Here is a 23,343-nt window from a genome sequence, read left to right as displayed (position 1 = left end):
TTGGCCTTGTTTGCAACCTCCACGAGGTCAATGACCCTCGATGTATTGTCCCCTGCTTGGCGAACGGGGACAAATCCCACTTGGTCTCTGTGTATTAGGGATGGCATGAGGACGTTCAACCTACCGGCCAGTAGTTTCGTAAAAATTTTTAAATCTGTATTGAGAAGTGCAATTGGTCTATAGTTAGAGGGGAGGGTGTGGTCTTTGCCCACTTTGGGAATTAGCGTAAGGTAGGAAGCTTGCATGTCCCTCGGGATAGGTGTGCGTGAGAGAAATTAGATGAACAGGATCACCATATGGGTTTTGTTTGGGTACAGCATCACGTGATCGTGTAATAGTCAGTTAAAGCGACGCAGCGCCGTATTGCAAAAAAAAAATAAAATAAATCGCCTGGTCGGGAAAAACCTTCCAAAGCTGAAGAGGTTAAACACACTGCTTGATTACTTCTGCCTTACTTCCTGGTCAGACTTAAGTTAAAACACAGGAAGGAGTTGACCAGCTGATCTCATTAGCACACACCCTGCTTCATCTACCCTCAGATGGTCAACTCCTTCCTATATCATGACCTAAAGTCTAAACCAGGAAGAAAGGCAGAGGTAGTCGAGCAGTGTGTTTAAACAGTTATGAAGAGAGTGAGGTAAGCGCGTGTAAAGATTAATGGAAAGGCGGTTTTATTTTTGCAAAATAAGTACATTAATGCTATATTGGTACATAGGGGAGCTGGAATTAAGAAAAGAAAAAAAAGTTGAACAAAAAAGGTGAGCTTAGCCTTTAAAGAGACTTCACTTTGCTATTTTAAGAACAACCCCCTCCACTGACGCACCCTTTTCCAACACTGTTTTTACTTCAGAGGTGGAAGTCTTAAAGTGGTTGGAAAAATCCTTACAAACCACTTTGACCTACAGGTAAGCCTAGATTAAGGCTTACCTGTAGGTCCAAGAAATATCTCCTAAACCTATACGGTTTAGGAGATATTTACCTGAAGACAGCCAGCGCTGTCTACGGCACACTGGGTAAGCCTCAGATCGCGGCGATATGCCGCGAGTGTCGGCTCCTGTGCACATGCGCGGGAGTGATGTCATCGCTGCTCCGGCGAATCACAGAGCTGGAGCAGTGAGACCCACGGAGACCCACCAAGAAGATGGACACTCGGAACTACAGGGGACAGCGGTGACTTCGCTGGCTCCTGTGTCAGGTAAGTGACACATAATGGACTACTATGCGATGCATAGTAGTCCATTATGCTTTACCTTTGCAGGGAATCAAAGAGGAAGTAAACCCATCAGGGTTTACTTCCTCTTTAACACATTGCAGGCTTACACGGGTTTAAAGGTGAATTCCAGGTATTGATATTTTATACATAGTTACATTGGTCCAGCTTTAAACTATGCAAATACCATACCTGGCTGATGCCCCTGGAAACTGGAAATCACTGAAGTAGACAACGCTACTCCAATGATTTCCAATTGCTTCCAGGTCGTACGGCGAGCTGTCCTGAACATAGGTGTCAGCCACTCAACACAGGCACCATTCAAAATGCCGTTGAATTTTTGAATGAATTCAAAGTGCTCTCTGACTGGACAAGGTGGAGAGTGTGACATCTCCGTCCCGCCACTTCACTGATCACTTTGCAACCAACCTGTTGTGTTCAGTAAGCAGAAGTGCAGCTGCTCAGCATGGTATCCAGAAGCAAGAGGAGAGCAATGCAGTAGTAGATTCAACTTCACAAGTTACAAGCTTTCAGGAGCATCAGCCGGTTATGGTGTGTGTAGACGTACACTGGTCCAAGCTGGATCAATGTAACTGTGCATAAAACATCCACACCTGGAACTCCTCTTTAACATCCCCCTCATCCTCACAACTGGATGCTTAGGCCCAGGGACCGCATGCTAGGAGGAAGCAACATGCTCTTACATACCCAGAAGATGAGGGTATTTATCAAGGGATTCCAACAGAGCAAAGTAGTGGCAGGGGAGTGTGGACGAGGGGGTGTGTACCAGCTGGTGGGAAGTTGTTCTTACAAAAGAACCTGTCACATTTTCCATTCAGGACTCTTTTAGCTGAACACATTATTTGATTCTCGAAGCAGACAACACGTCATGAAAAAAAGTGGACCACTCACTTTGTTGACAGGTTTTTCTTCGGATTTTACAGTCAGGTCGGCAGGTTTCCCTTTCTTAGAGGGCGTTCTCTTGATGATCTTAGGAGAGTGGAACTTGTCCTTCAATTTCATGGTGAAAGATGAGAGGTGGGAACGCTGACTATCTACAAATAAAATAAATCAAAGAAAAGCATTAGAAGACATGTTCTACAGACTGGCAAAGGTTTAAAGAGAACCAATTATTATTTGTGCACAAATGTGAACTTACTTAAGATAAATGCCTGTTTTATGTAATTTTTATTGCCCATTTATTTAGCATTACTTGCAGTGTCTGAGTTGACCTCCACTACTAAGAATCAGGGATGAGAAGCCCTTCTGAGGTTCAGCAGTAGGTGGTCTGTCACCTACCATACCTCATACCGATAACACACACTGTCTCACAGATTATGAGTGCACAATTATGAGGCAGATTATGAGGCTCCTGCACACTCTCCTTCCAGCTTTCGGCCCATACTTTCAGTTAGAAAGCAGAAATTCAGTTCATTGAGAACTACAAGCCGTCTGTTATGGCTCCCCCCCCACCCCCCCCCCCCGCACAGCCGCACTAATTTTAAATGAATCATTCAGTGCAGGGGAAAATAACTCCACCCACTGTCACAGGCAAGGGGGGATGGGTTGGTGCTGGAACATGTTACATCATAAATATGAGGGTAATTTGTAAGTTATTCTAAAGGTGAATTTGGCCTTTAAAATGAAGGGTAAAGGAGGGAACAAACCAAATGTCTGTTGAAGAATTGCAGACCCAGCTGTGTACAGAACACTCAGTCTGCATCACCAGCTCCCATTACATAAAGAGAAAAGGATTTCTCACTGGCCAGAATGTTCCACACAAGCCAAAGACACCAATATAGGAAAATACACACCAATTTGAACACTGACGCAACTTCTGTGGAACTGAGCTTTAAACAGGGCTGTGTTGAATTGGCTTTGCAGCTTGCTTTTGAGTTTAGTTTTAGACACTTCTGAGGTCTTTTAGAAGGGCGGTTTGGCATGTATAGCATAAAAACCTGGTGTTTTGGGGCAGAAGGGACAGCCACAGCGTACAGCCCCACTATCAGGAGCCTGATTCATGTCCAACTGAATTCATGTCCAGTTGAATTAGGTAATGGCTGGAACGAAGTAGTACTCACATTTAGGGCTGTATATGTGAACATATGCATTCAATCTCCATGTAAGCTGCATCAACCGGATGTTTGCATTTCCACTGACTTGTTTGAGTTAAGAAGCCGTTTTGAAGGCTTTAATCTCTTGTGGGGTATAAGGTTACCAGCAGAGGCCCAATGACAGCTGCTGCAAGAATATGCACAGATGAAACAGCATCAAGGTGGGCTTGCAAGCAGCAGGTCCTTCACAACCAGCCTGACTTCAGAAAGGACCCTCTTCTTCCAAATGAAATCCCATTTCATGGGAGGATCATCTAGCAGTTGCATTGGCTCTCTATGCCTTAGGAGAACTTAAATGATCTTCTATAGCTCCGTCATAGTTGGAGTAGAAGATGGTGAAAAGCAGAAGTGGGCACAATATGCACACTCTCATTGTATCTCAGCAGCTGCTGCAGGCAGGGAGGGACAGTACCAAGTATGAGTAATTTATAGAAGCTCTTATGATAAACCATACAACTAGAAATAGTCTGCACAGCCACCATCAAGCACATAGCGGCTTACAGACCACAATCCTGTGCTAAATATCATTTCTCGACAACCACAACACAGCAGCTGCTGTACCGGCTGAGTGCTGAAGAATGCACTGCAGGGTATATGGGAAGGTGAATCACAATACAGCAAGGGATCATCATAATAAAAATGGCATGTACTGAGATGTTTAGTGTTATGACTGTATGAAAAAGTAAACCAAGAACGTCGGTCTGATGATTCCAACAGGCATACCATGCAGCTATCAGCATGTGGCTGAAACATAAGCAGGACATAAAGTGAACCTAAGCTCACTTTAAATCTTCTACACTGTGGGCAGACATGTACATCGCACACATTCATCTTATATACCTTGGAACAACTTCCCAGAAGTCTTCAATCTCACATAGCTCTAATTTACACAACTTAAACCAAAAATTCAAAAAGGAAATAAAAAAAAAAGCATAAATGGTTCTCAACACAACACAGCCAATGCGTTTCTGAGGTAAAACATGCAATCAGCATGACAAAAATGTAACAAAAATACAAAAATAACTATAAATCAATGGTGTCCGTTTAGTGTTTAGGTAATTGGTAAAGTAGATGTGACTAATTAAGATGCATGTATATGTCTCCATGTGACATTTCTATTATATTGGGCATTTGTGTATACTTTTGGTTTTCAAGTGTATTTTCTGCTTACATTTTGTTGGCCAAGATTTTGACATGTTCTTATAAGGTTTTCACTTGTATAACGTATGCATTGCCTTTTTTATTTTTTATTTATTAATATATTTTTTTTATTTCAATAAAACAAACTCTTAAAAATATAAACAATGGTCTTTCAGTAAAAACTAGTCTGATTACCGTATATAGTTTTTTTTTTATTTTTATATATTTTAAATGATACGATATATTATTAGACCATTATAATCATTATGATTTTTGTTATCAATGCTGCTCACATATTTAAAGTGACTGTAAAGTCTGTGCTTCTGGCCCCTCCCTCCAGTTGAGTGCCCCCACAGCAAGAGGCTTGCTATGGGGGCACCCGATCCGAGCTGCAGTTCCGTTTATCCATTCAGCCCTGACCCCTCTCTCTCCTGATCGGCTAGCTGACTTTGATTGACAGCCGAGGGAGCCAATGGTGCTACTGCTTTGTCTCAATCAATCAGGAGGGAGAGTCCCGGATGGCTGAGGGACTCGTGGACATTGCTGGCCAGAGATGGATCGGGTAAGTATTAGAGGTCCTGCTACACACAAGAGACTTTATCTTAAGACATAGAATGCCTTAGGATAAAAAACAAAACAAAAAAAAACAAAAACTGCCTTTACAACTCCTTTAACCACTGGGCACTTAAAGCGGAGGTCCACCCTAAAATGGACCTTCCGCTCATCGGATTCCTCCCCCCCTCCGGCGCCACAATTGGCACCTTTCAGGGGGAGGGGGGTGCAGTTACCTGGATAATCCAGGTAACTGCACCCACTTCGGGGCTAGCTCTCTGCGGAAAGGGGCGTACATTACGCCCCTTTCCGCAAGTGCCCGCCCCCTTCCGCAAGTGCCCCGCTGCCTGCTGGGAAACACAGATCCTAGAGGCAGCGGGGACCGTCCTCATTGCGCAGCACGGCTCGCGCATGCGCAGTAGGGAACCAGGAAATGAAGCCGAAAGGCTCCATTTCCTGATTCCCATACCCAAGATGGCGGCGGCGGCAGCACTCGAGTGTCGATCTAGAGATCGGCTTCGGGTGCCGACATCGTGGGCGCGCTGGACAGGTAAGTGTCACTATTTTAAAAGTCAGCAGCTGCAGTATTTGTAGCTGCTGACTTTAAAAAAAAAAAAAACGCGGAGTCCTGGCGGACTCCCGCTTTAAACACCCTTAATAACCAGACCAATTTTCAGCTTTCGGTGCTCACATTTTGAATGACAATTAGTCAGTCATGCAACACTGGACCTATATGAAATTTTTGTCCTTTTTTTTCACACAAATAGAGCTTTCTTTTGGTGGTATTTAATCACCACAGATTTTTTATTTTTTGTGCTATAGAAGAAAAAGACAATTCTGTAAAAAAATGAATTTTTCTTTGTTTCTGTTATAAAATTTAGCAGATTAGTCATTTTTCTTCATAAATTTTGGCCAGCATTTATGCCACTACATATCTTTGGTAAAAATAAGTACAAATTGTTGGATATTATTTGGTCTTTGTGAAAGTTATAGAGTCCACAAGCTATGGTGCCAATATCTGAAAATTGATCACACCTGAAGTACTGACGGCCTATTTCAATTCTTGAGACCCTAACATGCCAGAAAAGTATAAATACCCCCCAAATGACCCCTTTTTGGAAATAAGACATTCCAAGGTATTTAGTAAGAGGCATGGTGAGTTTTTTGAAGTTGTAATTTTTCCCCACAATTCTTTGCAAAAATCAAGATTTTTTTTCCTTTTTTTTTCCCCACAAAATTGTCATATTATCAGTTTATTTCTCACACACAGTATATGCATACCGCAAATTACACCCCAAAACAAAACACATTCTGCTATTACTCCTGAGTATGGCGATACCACATGTGTGAGACTTTTACACAGCATGGCCACATACAGAGGCCCAACATGCAGGGAGCGCCATCAGGCGTTCTGGAGCACCCAGGACAATTCTGACATTTCTCTGTAAAAATCATCATTTGCTAGAAAATTACATAGAACCCCAAAACATTATATATTTTTTTTTAGCAAAGACCCTAGATCAGGGATCCTCAAACTACGGCCCTCCAGCTGCTGCAGAACTACACATCCCATGAGGCATTGTAAAATTCTGCCATTCACAGACATGACTAGGTATGATGGGAATTGTAGTTCCTGAACAACTGGAGGGCCGTAGTTTGAGGACCCCTGCCCTAGATAATACAATGGTGGTCGTTGCAACTTTTTATCTCGCACAGTATTTTCGCAGGAATTTTTCTATTGCTTTTTTTTGGTGGGGGGGGGGGGGGGGGTTGGGGGGGAGGGAAAGTTTTTTAGCACAAACAGTAAAGTTAGCCCAATGCTTTTGAATAATGTGAAAGATGAAGTTACTCCGAGTAAATAGATACCAAACATGTCGCGCTTTAAAATTACACACGCTTGTGGAATGGCGCCAGACGTCACTACTTAAAAATCCCCATAGGCGATGCTTTCAATTTTTTTTACTGGTTACATGTTTTGAGTTACAGAGGAGGTCTAGGGCCAAAATGATTGCTCTCGCTCTAACGTTCGCAGCGATACCTCACATGTGTGGTTTGAACACCGTTTTCATATGTGGGTGGGACTTATATATGCGTTCGCTTCTGCATGCTAGCACATGAGGACAGGGGCGCTTTAAATTATTATTATTTTTTATTGTTCGTTTTACTTTATTTTAGTTTGACATTTCCCCCCCCCCCCAAAAAAATTTTTTTGATCACTTTTATTCCTATTACAAGGAATGTAAACATCCCTTGTAATAGTAATATGGCATGACAGGTCCTCTTTACAGTGAGATATAGGGTCAATAAGACCCCACATCTCACCTCTAGGCTGGGATGTCGTACACTGCACAGATCTGGCCTTAATGGAAGAGTGGCAAGAAGAAAGCCATTTCTCAAAGATGTCCATAAAAAGTCTCGTCTAACGTTTGCCACAAGCCACCTGGGAGACACACCAAACATGTGGAAGAAGGTGCTCTGGTCAGATGAAACCAAAATCAAACTTTTTGCCCACAATGCAAAACGATATGTTTGGCGTAAAAGCAACACAGCTCATCACCCTCAACACACCATCCCCACTGTCAAACATGGTGGTGGCAGCATCATGGTTTGGGCCTGCTTTTCTTCAGCAGGGACAGGGAAGATGGTTAAAATTGAGGGGAAGATGCCCCATGGTCATTGTTTATTATACACTTGCTGCTACTACACCAAAGCCTCTTAACACCACGCAACTGTTGGTAGTACATATACTAGTTTTCTCTGTTTACTGACTACTTAGGCTCAGTACATTCTGTATTCTATTTGTTCTTGCCTAATCAGTTGCGTATAATTGTCTGTATACTTTATCAATGTACCACACAGTCATGGTTGCTGCTTTTGTGTACCCATGTACTATGACGTGTATCTGTTTATCTTATTTAAAAATAAAAACTTTTTTGTGGAAAGAAAAAAAATAAAAAATTGAGGGGAAGATGGATGCAGCCAAATACAGGACCATTCTGGATGAAAACCTGTTGGAGTCTGCAAAAGACCTGAAACTGGGACGGAGATTTATCTTCCAACAAGACAATGATCCCAAACATACAGCAAAGGAATGGTTCACAAATAAACGTATCCAGGTGTTAGAATGGCCAAGTCAAAGTCCAGACCTGAATCCAATCGAGAAACTGTGGAAAGAGCTGAAAACTGCTGTTCACAAACGCTCTCCATCCAACCTCACTGAGCTCGAGCTGTTTTGCAAGGAAGAATGGGCAAGAATTTCAGTCTCTCGATGTGCAAAACTGATAGAGACATACCCCAAGCGACTTGCAGCTGTAATCGCAGCAAAAGGTGGCTCTACAAACGCAAGGGGGCTGAATAATTTTGCACACCCCACTTTTCATTTTTTTTATTAGTTAAAAAAAAGTTTCAAAAAATCCAATAGATTTCGTTCCACTTCACAATTGTGTCCCACTTGTTGGCGATTCTTCACAAAAAATAAAAATTTTTGCCTGAAATGTGGCAAAAGGTTGAAAAGTTCAAGGGGGCGAATACTTTCGCAAGGCACTGTGTGTGTGTGTGTATATTATATATATATAAAGTTTGGGGGTTCCAAGTAATTTTTGAGCAAAAAAAAAAAAAAAAAGATTTTTTAACTTGAAACCAACAAATACCAGAACACAACAGCATGGCAGGGGAGATCCCTGCATCCACGTCGCTTGTGTGGATATGGGGGATCTGTCAGTTTTTCTTGTTCAATCCGCTGTATACCCTCATAGACTGTGTGCATGTATACCTTGCTGTAGTTTAAAGCCCCAGCACCTCATGGATGCATCCCTTTGAACCTATGTACTCTTAGAAGAGCTCCAATTTGCAGACAGCAACTTGAGTTCCTTAAAAAAAAAATTTTTTTATATAGGTTGAATAAAAGAAAAGGGATCATTGCCATTAAAGTAATATTGGCAGGACCCCGATAATATGTTCTGTTGGTGAATAGCCATGTAATCAGACCTACACACATCCTTTTGTCAGCAGGCGTATCAGTAGAAAGGAAATGGGTAATTCCCACAAGCTGGGCTGTAATATCCAACTTCCTACCAGACACAATAATGTCAACAGCTGTTCCCTGAGGGAAGACACAACACCTTTCCTCTGCTGCTGTCCTCAGCTGTCCAGCGTCCATCTCCTGAGGAATAATTCACCAACAGGCAGCCAACGGCCACCGCTAAAGAAGCTGAGGCCACTGGATGGATATGACAGCTGTTCACAAATTATTAGGTGAGAGCGTATGATGGGCACAGGACAATAATCATGAGAATATTATGAACCCCGCACAGGACATATCACTCCCAGTCACATACTGACAATTTTCACAAGATGCTACAATGATAACTAGGAATCTAATCTGTCGTCATAATAGATCTGTTCTTTTTAAAGGGCCAGGCTGGGCCAAAGCCCATACTAAAGATTTGGATTTATGCTACAGACCTTGATTATATCTAAAGTCAGAGGTTTTTTTTCTTTTTCTTGGGTAAGTAAATTGCTATCGGTGCCCCATTGGACAAATTTCCCTTCACTTCCTGTCCTGGGTCCTCACTCGTGTATGTTATGGACAACAGCAAAGAGTTGTGTTTCTGCAGTTCTATCTTGTGTCCATTGTCCCAATACAGAAGGGTGAATCAGTGTTGTCATCTGGGGACTAGTAGTTCATTGCCGGCAGAACAAAGGCGATAAAAAGGGGGAAAAAAGACCGAAAAAAATACCAATGAAGCCATCACACGGATGGACTGGTAAGTCACCATCTTAATGTTTTATTTTTAAAGTGATACTAAAGTCTCTTTTTTTAATTAAAAATAACTAGGGGTGCACCGAATGGGTTTTTTGGTGCCGAAACCGATACCGAAAATGAAAAATACACTAGGCCGAAAACCGAAACCGATACCGAAACAGCACCGATACCGAAAATGACTGTTTTTAAAAAATATTTTCATACAGCAGATGGTCAGAGACTGCAGGCATGGTACAGGAGCTGGTCAGAGACTGCAGGCATGGTACAGGAGCTGGTCAGAGACTGCAGGCATGGTACAGGAGCTGGTCAGAGACTGCAGGCATGGTACAGGAGCTGGTCAGAGACTGCAGGCATGGTACAGGAGCTGGTCAGAGACTGCAGGCATGGTACAGGAGCTGGTCAGAGACTGCAGGCATGGTACAGGAGCTGGTCAGAGACTGCAGGCATGGTACAGGAGATGGTCAGAGACTGCAGGCATGGTACAGGAGATGGTCAGAGACTGCAGGCATGGTACAGGAGATGGTCAGAGACTGCAGGCATGGTACAGGAGATGGTCAGAGACTGCAGGCATGGTACAGGAGCTCGTCAGAGACTGCAGGCATGGTACAGGAGCTGGTCAGAGACTGCAGGCATGGTACAGGAGCTGGTCAGAGACTGCAGGCATGGTACAGGAGCTCGTCAGAGACTGCAGGCATGGTACAGGAGCTCGTCAGAGACTGCAGGCATGGTACAGGAGCTGGTCAGAGACTGCAGGCATGGTACAGGAGCTGGTCAGAGACTGCAGGCATGGTACAGGAGCTGGTCAGAGACTGCAGGCATGGTACAGGAGCTGGTCAGAGACTGCAGGCATGGTACAGGAGCTGGTCAGAGACTGCAGACATGGTACAGGAGCTGGTCAGAGACTGCAGACATGGTACAGGAGCTGGTCAGAGACTGCAGACATGGTACAGGAGATGGTCAGAGACTGCAGACATGGTACAGGAGATGGTCAGAGACTGCAGACATGATACAGGAGCTGGTCAGAGACTGGGGATATGGTACAGGAGCTGGTCAGAGACTGCAGGCATGGTACAGGAGCTGGTCAGAGACTGCAGACATGGTACAGGAGCTGGTCAGAGACTGCAGACATGGTACAGGAGATGGTCAGAGACTGCAGACATGGTACAGGAGATGGTCAGAGACTGCAGACATGGTACAGGAGATGGTCAGAGACTGCAGACATGATACAGGAGCTGGTCAGAGACTGGGGATATGGTACAGGAGCTGGTCAGAGACTGCAGGGCATGGTACAGGAGATCAAAGCAGCCTCACCAGTTCCCCCTCAGATGCAGCCTGCCTGATAAAAATACATGCACAGTGTTTTCCATGTATTCCAATGGATCAAGTTCACACCATGCAGTCAGTTTCCGGTGCGGAAAATGACTGCATGGTGTGAACTAGAGCCATTGGCATACATGGAAAACACTGTGCATGCATTTTGTGCAAAAAAAAAAAAAAAGCACACGGAACTGCATCTGGTGTGAACTGGCCCCAAGCAAGCTACCTGGTTCCGTTCCAACAGACTTCTATTGGGAATGCTCATATCGGTACCTCTACTAGCAATAACTTAACCCTTCCCCATTCTATCACATGGAGATAAAAACCTAGCTGGGTAAAAATCAAGATTATTATTATTTTTTTATATGGTCAATAAAGTGAGTACAGCCTTTGTCCTGTGACCTGGTGTTATATAGCATGGCTCCATTCACACTAGTGGCCAGAGGTAGATAGTCTCAGAGGCAAACAAATGACTTTTGGATGCAGCAGCACTGTGGGCACAAAAAACTTGATTTAGCTGCGGACAAAACTCTGCGATGCTTGCCTTGGGCACACTCTTTCCCCCTTATGCAGTGTCTAAATGCAGCCTTACCCATGCCCAGATCTGTGCGGTGATCTCCGTGTGTCACGGAGCTGTGCATTGAATTTCCCGGGCGGCTGCAGTAACAATGTCCCGCCTCCTGTAATCACGTCACGCTGATTCAATGTCCCGCCATTGGATCAGTGTACCGTCTGTCACAGGAGGCGGGACATTGTTACTGCAGCCGCCCGGGCAATTCAATGCACAGCTCCGTGACACACGGAGATCACCGCACTGTCGGGCGGGAGGAAAGGAGGAGGGAGGACGGAGGACAGAGGACGAGCCAGGAAAACACCCGTGCAATGGGCGGCACCAGGGGGTGGAGCCCCGCACAGGCCCCTCCCCCATTTTCGGCCCCATTATTGGCAAGATTTTCCTTTCGGCATTTTGCCGAAAACACCATTTTCGGCCGATATGTTTCGGCGGCCGAAATTTCGGTGCATCCCTAAAAATAACAAATATGTTATACTTACTTGCCCTGTGCAGTGGTTTTGCACTCCGTTTCTCGGGTCCCTCTGCGCTGCTCTTGGCCCCTCCCCCATGTTGAGTGCCCCTACAGCAAGCAGCTTGCTATGGGGCACCCAAGCCACAGCTTCCTGTGTTCATTTAACATGGAGCCGCGACCCGGCCCACCACCTTTCCCCTCATTGGCTGACTGACAGCAGCAGGAGCCAATGGCCGCACTGCTGTCTCAGCCAATGAGGAGGGGAGTCTGGGGAAGTCGAGATACTCCTACAACATCGATGGATCTAGATAGAGATCAGTTAACTATTGGGGGGGGGGGGGGGGGGTTAAGGCTTTTAATTTTAATGCATAGAATGCATTAAGATAAAAAAAACTTCTGCCTTTACAATCACTTTAATCACTTGCCATCCAGGCCAATTCTGACATTTCTCTCCTACATATAAAAATAATCTTTTTTTTTTTTTTTGCTAGAAAAATTACATAAAACCTCCAAGCATTATATATGTTTTTTTAGCAGACACACTAGAGAATAAGATGGCAGTCGTTGCAACTTTTTATTTCTGCACAGCAATTTTTCAAACAAATTTTTGGGTAAAAAACACTTTCATGCTTTTTAACCACTTCAATACAGGGCACTTTCTCCCCCTTCCTTCCCAGCCCAATTTTCAGCTTTCATCGCTCTAGCGCTTTCAGTGACAATTGCACGGTCATGCTACACTGTACCCAAATTAAATTTTTATCATTTTGTTTGCACAAATAGAGCTTTATTTTGGTGGTATTTATTCACGACTCCTTTTTTTTTTTTTTTTTTTGCGATATAAGCGCAAAAAAAGCGGAAATTTGGAAAAAAAAACATTTTCTTTTTTCTATTTTAAAAGAAATCCAATAAAATCAAATTTTGTCATAAATTTAAGCCAAAATGTATTCTGCTACATGTTTTTGGTAAAAAAAAATTCCGTTAAGTGTATAATAATTGGTTTGTGTGATCACGGACATATGTGTGCAGGTGATCACGTACATATGTGTGCACATAATCATTGGGACATGTGATTTTAGGGGGACATGTTTTTATTATTAGGGACATGTATGTTTTGGGGACATGTGTGGGGACTGTGTTTACACTGTGTGGTGTGTTGTAAGTTTACACTAGACTGATGATCAGTGAGTAAAAAGCTGTAAAAACAGCTCATACTCACTGATCATCAGCCGGCTGCAGCGATCTGCTCTCCTCAGCGATGACTTTTGTGTGAGGAGAGGAGGAGCCGATTGCCTAGCAACCGGCTGTTTGTTTACATCACATGACGGCCGTGATTGGACACGGCCGTCATGTGATCAGGAGGGCCAATCACAGAGCCCTCCTGCCGATCTGAGATGTGCCGTGTCCGGGTGACACGAGCAGATCGGGATCGCGCCGCTGCGTGGGCACGCGCGATCCCGCTCCTTCTGAAGGACGTTCCTGAACGTCCTATCAGAAGTAGACGGCTCCCACCCGGCCGTATATATGCATTGGCCGGGTGGGAAGTGGTTAAAAAGAAAAACAAAAAACTGTAAAATTAGGCCAATTTTTTTTTACATAATGTGAAAGATGTTATGCCGAGTAAATAGATACCCAACGCTCGTAAAATTGCACACGCTCGTGGAACAGCACCAAACTTCGGTACTTAAAAATCCCCATAGGCGACGCTTTACATTTTTTTTACTGGTTACATGTTTTGAGTTACAAAGGAGGACTTGGGCTGGAATTATTGCTCACGCTCCAACGTTCGCGGATACACCTCACATGTGTGATTTGACTTACATATGCATTCACTTCTGTGTGCGAGCACATGGGGACAGGGTCACTTTAAAAAAAAAATGTATTATTTGTGCTATTTTTTTAGTTTGACACTTTTTTTTTACTTTTTTTTTTTTTTTACTTTTTTTTTTTTTCTCTGATCACTTTTATTCCTATTACAAGGAATGTAAAACATCCCTTGTAATAGGAATAAGCGTGACAGGTCTTCTTTACAGTGAGATATGGGGTCAATAAGACCCCACATCTCACCTCTAGGCTGGGAAGCCTGAAATAAAAAAAATCTGCGCCATTTGTTTGAATGCAGAGGCCGGGCGTGAGGTCATAACATTGCGCCCGGCCTTTCAACTTTCATAGAAACTCTGGGGACCATCTGGTCTGCCGGAAATCTCTATGGTCAACATCCGGGGTCGGCAGATCCTTTTTCTCCCCCTGACCGATGGCATGGGTGAGTCGGTAGAAGCACTGGAGGGCAGCGGGAGTGTGTCGCTGCTCACAAGAACGATCAAGCGGCTGAACTGCCGCTATGATCGTTCTTATGGTGTGGGGAATTGTCGGCTCTATAAGACAATATCTGAACGATGCCTGTAGCTGCAGGTATCATTCAGATATCCCCGCTCAAAGCCAAGGACGTCATATGACGGCCGGCAGGCAGGAAGTGGTTAAGGGAACTTCAAATGGCTAGTGTGAAATAAGGGCCCTTTTTTGCTAACAAAAATTAAGCAAAGTAGAAGTGAGAAACACAGAGCAAAATAAAAGAAAAAAAAAATCATCCATACAGCTGTCCAAGTAAAGTTCCCATAGTTTTACTGAGCCGATTAAAGAATTTGAAATAAAATACAGTAATTAAGCCAAGTGTAGTTTCTCTGTGAAGGAGAAGTACATCATATGGGGACTTGTGGCATAGGGAAGATTTACAGGGAAACTGCCCAGGGGGCGTGTCCTCAGATATTTGGCCAATGGCCAATCACCTGAAGGTATAAGCTTATAACCCAGGGTGTCTATGAATACTCAGCCTGTGTCCTGTACCTTACGATTAAGATAAACCCCTTCCCCACTCTCTCCAAAATGATAAAAAGCATTGGTTGGAAATGGGTTTGACCTTTAAGCAGATGTACAGTGTGAGGAGCTCTCTAAACAGTCCATTCCATTTATGTAGTTAGGTTGAAAAAAAAAAAAAAACAAAGTCCACCTAGTTCAACCAATGGGGGAAAAATAAAACACAAACACCTCAAACATACACAATCCTATAGCCACAGTTGATCCAGTGGAAGGCGAACACCCAAATACCCCCCCAAAAAAAAACAGTTTGGTCCTTGTACTACATAGCTGAATGTACTGACTGTACAATACAGACAATATGCCATATTCTTGCATTTAGGCCCCTTTCACACTTGGGGGGGGGGGGGGTTTAACCTCCGCTAGTGGCCAAGAAAGGGTTAAAAACCACAGCAAAGTGCTGCTGCAGTAGCGATATGCCGGCCGTATAGGCGCGCCACCCCACTGATTTCAATGGGCAGGAGTGGTGTATACACCGCTCCAAAGATGCTGCTAGCAGGACTTTTTTGAGCCTCCTGCCAGCGCACCGCTCCAGTGTGAAAGCCCTCTGGGCTTTCACACTGGGGAGACAGCAGAGGCTGTTTCAGGTCACTTTGCAGGCAATATTTTTAGCGCTGTAGCGCCTGCAAAGCCCCCGGTGTGAAAGGGGTCTTAGCCCTTGTACACATGGTCGGAGATTCCGACTGAATGTGTCCGATTGGACCGTTTTGTCAGATAATCAGACTGTGTGTGGTCTCCATCGGACTGTTTCCGTCGGAGTATCCGACGGACCAAGTTTTCCAACTTGTTGGTAACATTTTCTGACAAAATGCTCCGATCAGACATACTCCGATCATGTGTAGAGAATTCCGATTGGACAAAGTGCCACGCATGCTCAGATCAAATTCCTACACCAAAGCGATTGGCTACTAGCCCGAACGTAGTCCCATCGTAATGAAATAACGTCATCACGTTCTGAAAGATCGGATTTTCCGACAACTTTGTCCGACCGTGTGTATGCAACAGTTTCGGACAAAATCCGACGGATTTGGTTGTCGGAATGTCCGGCCGTGTGTACAAGGGCTAACATTGTTTTTTCTCCCAATAAAAAACGGATTGTAAACCATGGCTGCTTTTTTCCCATCCGTGTGAAAACTAAACTTTTCATGGCATCAGACTCATGCTAACTCTTCTTACCAACCTGACATATCTGTGCACCAGAACACTGCAAAGGCTTTTCTTTAACCTCTAGAGATCAGCACTATAGCCGAATGACGGCTACAGCGTGGATCTGCTTTGCCAGGACTACGTCTATTGACGACGTCCCGTGCACGAGCGGCCTGAGCGCCCCCTAAGGGGCGCACGTGGCGCGCTCTGATCAGCGAGTCTATGAGACTCGCCTGATCACGGATCGGAGCAAAGGGTCGATCCCGACCCCTTACCACGTGATCATCAGCTGTCAGCCAATGACAGCTGATCATGTCACACAACAGAGCCGGTAATCGGTAAATCGGTAAAAAAGCCAAACACCGGCGGCCGTGATCGGGACATCAGTCCCGATCACGGCCAGCTTATCAGTGCCCACCTGCCCCCTGCCAGTGCCACCTAAATAAAAAAGTGCCCCCATCAGTGCCACCCATCAGTGCCCACAATCTGCCTCAACAACTGTGCTGCCCCCCAGTGCCACATATCCGTGCCCATCAGTGTCATCTACCAGTGCCCATCAGTGGTACCCATCAGTGGTACCCATCTGTGCCCATCAGTACTGCCTTATCGGTGTCTATTGGGGCCGCCTTATCGGTGTCTATTGGGGCCGCCTTATCGGTGTCTATTGGGGCCGCCTTATCGGTGTCTATTGGGGCCGCCTTATCGGTGTCTATTGGGGCCGCCTTATCGGTGTCTATTGGGGCCGCCTTATCGGTGTCTATTGGGGCCGCCTTATCGGTGTCTATTGGGGCCGCCTTATCGGTGTCTATTGGGGCCGCCTTATCGGTGTCTATTGGGGCCGCCTTATCGGTGTCTATTGGGGCCGCCTTATCGGTGTCTATTGGGGCCGCCTTATCGGTGTCTATTGGGGCCGCCTTATCGGTGTCTATTGGGGCCGCCTTATCGGTGTCTATTGGGGCCGCCTTATGGGTGCCTATTGGGGCCGCCTTATGGGTGCCTATTGGGGCCGCCTTATGGGTGCCTATTGGGGCCGCCTTATGGGTGCCTATTGGGGCCGCCTTATGGGTGCCTATTGGGGCCGCCTTATGGGTGCCTATTGGGGCCGCCTTATGGGTGCCTATTGGGGCCGCCTTTTCGGTGCCTATTGGGCCGCCTTTTCGGTGCCTATTGGGGCCGCCTTTTCGGTGCCTATTGGGGCCCACCAGTGCCGCCTCATCAGCGCATTTCAACGAAGGAGAAAAATTACCCGTTTGCAAAATTTTATAACAAACTACAAAACATGATTTTTTTTATTTTGCATCTTTTTTTGTTTGTTTAGCAAAAAATAAAACTTCCAGCTGTAATTAAATACCACCAAAAGAAAGCTCTATTTGTGGCAAAAAAATGATAAAAATTTCATTTGGGTACAGTGTAGTATGGCCGCGCAATTGTCATTCAAAGTGCATCAGTGCTGAAAGCTAAAAATTGGTCCGGGCAGGAGGGGGGTTTAAAGCGGAGGTCCACCCTAAAGTGGACCTTCCGCTCATCGGAACCCTCCCCCCCTCCGGTGCCACAATCGGCACCTTTCAGGGGGGAGGGGGTGCAGTTACCTGGATAATCCAGGTAACTGCACCCACTTCCGGGATAGCTCTCTGCGGAAAGGGGCGTAACTTACACCCCTTTCCGCAAGTGCCCGCCCCTTCCCGCAAGTGCCCCGCTGCCTGCTGGGAAACACACAGATCCCAGAGGCAGCGGGGAGCGTCCTTATTGCGCAGCGCGATTCGCGCATGCGCAGTAGGGAACCGGGAAATGAAGCCGAAAGGCTCCATTTCCTGATTCCCATACCCAAGATGGCGGCGGCAGGACCCGACAGACGACCTAGAGATCGGCTTCGGGTGCCGACATCGCGGGCGCGCTGGACAGGTAAGTGTCACTATTTTAAAAGTTAGCAGCTGCAGTATTTGTAGCTGCTGGCTTTTAAAAAAAAAAAAAAAAAAAAAAAACGCGAAGTCCCGGTGGACTCCCGCTTTAAGTGCCCAGTAAGCAAGTGGTTAAAGAAGCAGCTTAGACACAAAGACCAGGAATGGTGTAATGAGAAAGGCATTTTAAGAAGGTGACTTAAGGATTGAACAGATTTTAATGCTTGTTTGTACCAGACTGCACACGCAGGCAGTATCATAAAGCCGGATATAATATACAGAACAATAGAATATATAAACGTGGAAAACAAACGTGATTCTAAATGATCTTATTCAGTAAATGAACATGTGCTCATTTCTAAGGTGGACCTCCAGCGGCTCTTTTCTTTGTTTTTACAGAGCACATGGAAGGGTTTGAATTTTCATCAGCTTGTTAGGGATTTCAATTGGGGCAATTTGTTCTCACTACCTGATCAGGTTGACCACACAGGAAGTGTGAGGAAGTGAATTAAAGGAGAAGAAGAGATAATAAAAATAACTTGCCTGTGAAATGTTGCTCCCCCATTGTTCTGAACCTTCCCATATACATTTTGTAACAAATCGCTTTCAAAATAAATGTGCTTAAGGTTTTCTATGCGGTTATGCTCTGGCTTATTCCTCTCCATCAACATAATGCTAGGCACTATGGATGCCAGTGAAATTATGTCACAGCTCCCCGATATCCAGAAGTGTTGTTGGACCACAAAAATACTGATACTAGAAGGAGCTTGAAAGTTATAAGAATGCATAGAAAACCTTAAAAAAAAAAAATAAGTAGTTAAAAAGCAATTTATCACAAAAAGGTATAGAGGTTTACAGCAAAGAGGTAAAAAACAACAACATTCCACATGCTAGTTTATTGTAATGATTTTTTTTTCTATTATAGGACAGCAATATAGATCTGACAAAGGACTAATCTTTCCCCAACCCTAAATAAGACTAAGCCTATAAAAAATTGCAGTACAACAGTACTAGCTACAAGATGGCAAATTGCTGGTGCTGAAAAACTTTTGCCAAAAAATTTTAAACAAAATGCTACATCCGAAGCCGAGTTTTGTAAAAATTTGCACAACTCCAGGCAAAGATGGACACAAAAGTTAAAGTAGATCAAGATTGCCCCAAGACTGCGATGTGATCCAGGCACCCTGGACAGCACTCCTAGGCCCTGAACCCACCTGCAGACATTTGTGTACAACAGGGGTGCTCAACCTTTTGAAGTGCGAGGGCCACTTATAGAGATTGTAAAGCAAAAACTCTTTAAAAAAAAAACAAAAAAAAAAAAAACAAGTCTACACTTACCTGCTCTGTTACAGAGACAGAGCACTTGCAAACCACCTCTTGTGTTCCCGCCGGTGCTCCTGGCCCCTCCTCTCCATCAAGTGCCCCCATGGGAAGACGCTTTAAGGTAAAAAATGTTTAAGCTTTAGAGCCACCTCAAGTGATTTGGTAACCAGTTATGGGTCATATTAACTATGGGGTTTTACTGCCCCCTCCACCCCACGTAAATGAGCCCTTACTGTCCTGAGCCCCCCTATAAAGGTTGCTTTCACACTGATGCCCTGCGGTTAACCCACACCATGGGTGCAGTTTAATGCACCTGCGGCTTTCATGCAGGTTAACTGAACTTTCCTATAGACTTCTATTATATCTTGCAGGTGTAGTGCACTTTCTGAAAGTGCACCAAACCTGCAGGATATAACAGAAGTCTATAGGAAAGTTCAGCTAACCCACATGAAAGCCGCATATGCCCCTTGCAAAAGTGCAGTGTATGTCTTAATACAATGACCTTTTCCTCTTCCTGCTTCTGCTGGCATCACTTTACAGGCTGCTAGAAAGGTCCCAGGAGAAGTGCACTTGGTATCACTCTGCATGGGATAGGAGCCGGTGCTACAATGGAAGCATCAGCTTATGCAGCTGCTGCTCCCTCTGCTGCTGGTGCAAGCTACATGTACTTTGATGCTGTAAAATGGCAGTTTGATCGCGATCTGAGCTTGCCGACCCATCATCCAAGAGCATGGGCATATGCTTCCCTGGCTTGAAGTTGTGGGCCACAACATAGGGCCCCAAGGGCCACAGGTTGAGCACCCCTGGTGTACATGGACCTGACCCAGACTGCTTACTAAATAAAAGAATGAGGTCATCGCTGTACTGTCCCCTCTTGGAAGAATACACTGTGTAAACAGGGTGGATTTGATTGAAATTACTAGTAAAAAGGTTTGAGTTAAATCAACTCGCTTCAAATCATAATTTTTTTAAAGAGCAACTGTCATCTCTGTCCCGCAGCGGCTCCTCCTTTGACCCGCTGTTGACTCACCGACAGTCCAATCCACGTTAATGGGACAGCTAGTGATGTGGCAGTGACACAACAAGGTGAGGGACATGATGGTGAGTGGATGCCCGCCAACAGGCACTGCCATGATGGATCTGAAATGATAGGTGCTCTTTAAATGTAAAGTGTAGTATTAGTCTTGCTGGTAATTAGAATCAGTAATATTTGGAAACAAAATTTAGAATAATAAACTGTCAGGTTCGTAAAACAGCAATATAAGAACTGATTCAATCATACAGTTTTTAGTGTACATAGATTTGCAAAACAATGGGATAAAGGAATTTTCCTGAACTCTGGTTTATCTCATGGTTACTGTGAAATCGTGTGAATGCATCAATGCAGTGCATGTTATCTCAGCTTGCAGAGCTTGGATTAATTGAATGAGTTTAACAAAATGTAAATATTGCAGAATATACAGCCTCATGCTACATAACTAAGCTCCATTTCATGCTGAATAATAATAAAATGAATATCTTAAATGAAACACTATCTTTAGATAGAATTTTACGCCAGAAGCATTTTATATTTTTTCAATCGTGGATCTATGTCCACCCTGTGTCTAAAGTGGTAGAGTCCTGTTTTTGCCTCAAAGTGGTGCCCCAGTGCTGCTGTAGAGGTAGCTAAACTAAAAAGGTAGATTTATGTACATATGCTAGCAGTAGATTTTACATTTTTGATGAATAGGGGGCTCAAACAATAGTGTTTATTTTTATAAATGCTAGTGGTTCAGCTCTAAAGCATTATCATATTATAGGTCTGCTTCTCCATAGCCATTAAAATAAAGAGTGCCTGCTCATACGTCTACAAAAGGCTTGTGTGAATTTTAAATCTAGAATGAGTCTTTCTGAAATGTTTGACTTTGCCTTGCCCCTCCCCCCTCCATTCCACAATGTAGACACCTCTCTATTGGCTACCAGGAAATTGCTGGAGTGAAGATTGATCAGATCCATGTCTACATAGGTTCTGTTTTATAAAATACAGCTGGCTATCTATAAAAGAAGCAATATTTATATAATCTGACTTTCTTCCCTGGAAGCTGTTGGCCAGAGGTCACTGGCAACATAACTAAAAATGACTTGATGAGAGGCGTCTGTCTGACAGAAGCACAGCTGTCACTGTTATACTGGCGATCTCTGAGCTATCTCATGACCACAAAATGGGATTCACACCTTAAATTAAATCTTTCAGCTGGTGGAGGAAGAGGCTCTGCTGAGAACATGATGTGCGCACAGAACACAGTCTACAATTGCTGAGCCCAGAAACAATAGCTACTCAGATCACTGGCGGTCCAACATCGACTATCATTCTATGCAGCACACAGGGAGCATTACAATTTTTGTTTAAAGGGAATGTAAAGCTTTTATTCTTATCTGTTCCAGTGGTTATAACCTCATCTGTAGATAAAAGTCAAAAAGCGAGCTTTACTACCACTATAATTGGATAGAGAGAAGCGGATAAATCGTTCAGAAAAGCTTGATAGATTATATATATATATATATATATATATATATATATATATATATATATATATATATATATATATATATATATATATATATATATATATATATATATATATATATATATATATACACACACACATACATATACATATACACACACACACACACACACACTAGTTGAATTTTGTTTGAAAATTATTATTTTAGGAATATTTGTTTAAATTTCTAACTATTACTGAGATCAACTTGATGTTTATGTTCAACCACAGTGACAAGGAAATGCAGCGGAGCGGGATGGAAAAACGTGGTTTTCCCATGATACTCCTGTTCGAGCATTTTCTTTTTCAGATTTTTTGTATGTATTTGCGTGTATTTACGCACAACTTGTGAAAATTCTTGCGTTTTGCACAATATGTGAATAGGCATTTGCATGCATGAGGTGTAAATTACTGACCAAAAAAAAGCTGATTTTTTTTTATTGTTTTTTAATTTTTACTGAAGAATGCACAGAGCTTGTTTATGCGCCTCTGTGCCTAAGCACATTACAATTAATGGGCTGTATTTTAGCTCAGTAACAAAACAAAAAAAACCTGTACTGAGCTTTTTCAAGCTTCAGTGTGCAAGCAGCCTTAAAAGCAAACTAAATTTTGAAGTATTTTCCATGAGATGCAGCCAGTCATTGAATGTACAAAGAATATTTATGCAGATATTCAAATGCACTTTAGCTTGATAATCTACTAGTGTATAGCCAGCTTTCATCAGAAGACCCCTGTAAGGTTAATCACATTACTGTGCACATCCATACTCTGTGTGCGTTTGAGACCAGCAAGGTTCATTATATAATGGGAGATGTAAACCAGGTCTACCCTGCAGCTATGAACGGAGTCTATTCAGGCTTTCGGTATAAAACTAGAGTTTGCAATGGACTGCACAGCACAAAGGTTTTTTCTAAAGAAAATGTATATTATTTGTATGAAGAATCATTATCTTGTGTGTACGGGTAAGCTGGTCATACAATTTTGTTATTCGATTTCCTTTAGATTTACCCTCAACTATGTAGTACAAGGGCCTGCCTGATTACATACAAATTAAAAGTGTTTAGGTTTGACCTCAAATTATATTATATGGTTTTGGTAAATCTAAAAGGAAAATTGTATAATGTATGGCCAGCTCTAGGAAGTGAGAGCTATAAGCCAGTTAAATGGGACAGTAAACATAGAAATCGGCTTTAAATTAAGAAAAAAAAACAATGTAGCATCAATTTGCACAATAAATACAGAACGCATTACACAGATAAAGACTAACCATCGTCTAACTGTCTGCATGTCACAATACCAGTACATAATATTGTTGAGTCAGCAAAGTGCCATGTAGCATAGAGCTGACAGGACAACGCAGCAGCCATGTAAAATAGAAGAGACGGGAAGAGTAAAAATAACTCACCAATTTCTCAACAGATCACAGGAGACAGTCT

The 23,343-nt window shown here is 43.6% G+C and overlaps 1 protein-coding gene across 7 annotated transcripts in view; it reads right to left on the bottom strand.

The window, feature by feature from the left end:
• Positions 1–23,343, bottom strand: part of RAPGEF1 (Rap guanine nucleotide exchange factor 1) — a 142,338-nt gene that overhangs the window by 68,195 nt on the left and 50,800 nt on the right. For all 7 annotated transcript variants that reach the window (XM_077477855.1, XM_077477873.1, XM_077477863.1 and 4 more), the window contains exon 2: positions 2,123–2,265. In XM_077477855.1, coding sequence (XP_077333981.1) covers positions 2,123–2,265 — 143 coding nt within the window. The remainder of the gene's footprint in view (positions 1–2,122; positions 2,266–23,343) is intronic.

This window comes from Lithobates pipiens, unplaced genomic scaffold (genome assembly GCF_037356315.1).
Source record: "Lithobates pipiens isolate NorthernLeopardFrog02 unplaced genomic scaffold, aLitPip1_a1.2 Scaffold_1, whole genome shotgun sequence".
In the NCBI taxonomy this organism is placed as follows: Eukaryota; Metazoa; Chordata; class Amphibia; order Anura; family Ranidae; genus Lithobates; species Lithobates pipiens.
Note: the sequence above shows the minus strand (reverse complement) of the source record. Positions and strands in the feature narration are given on the sequence as shown.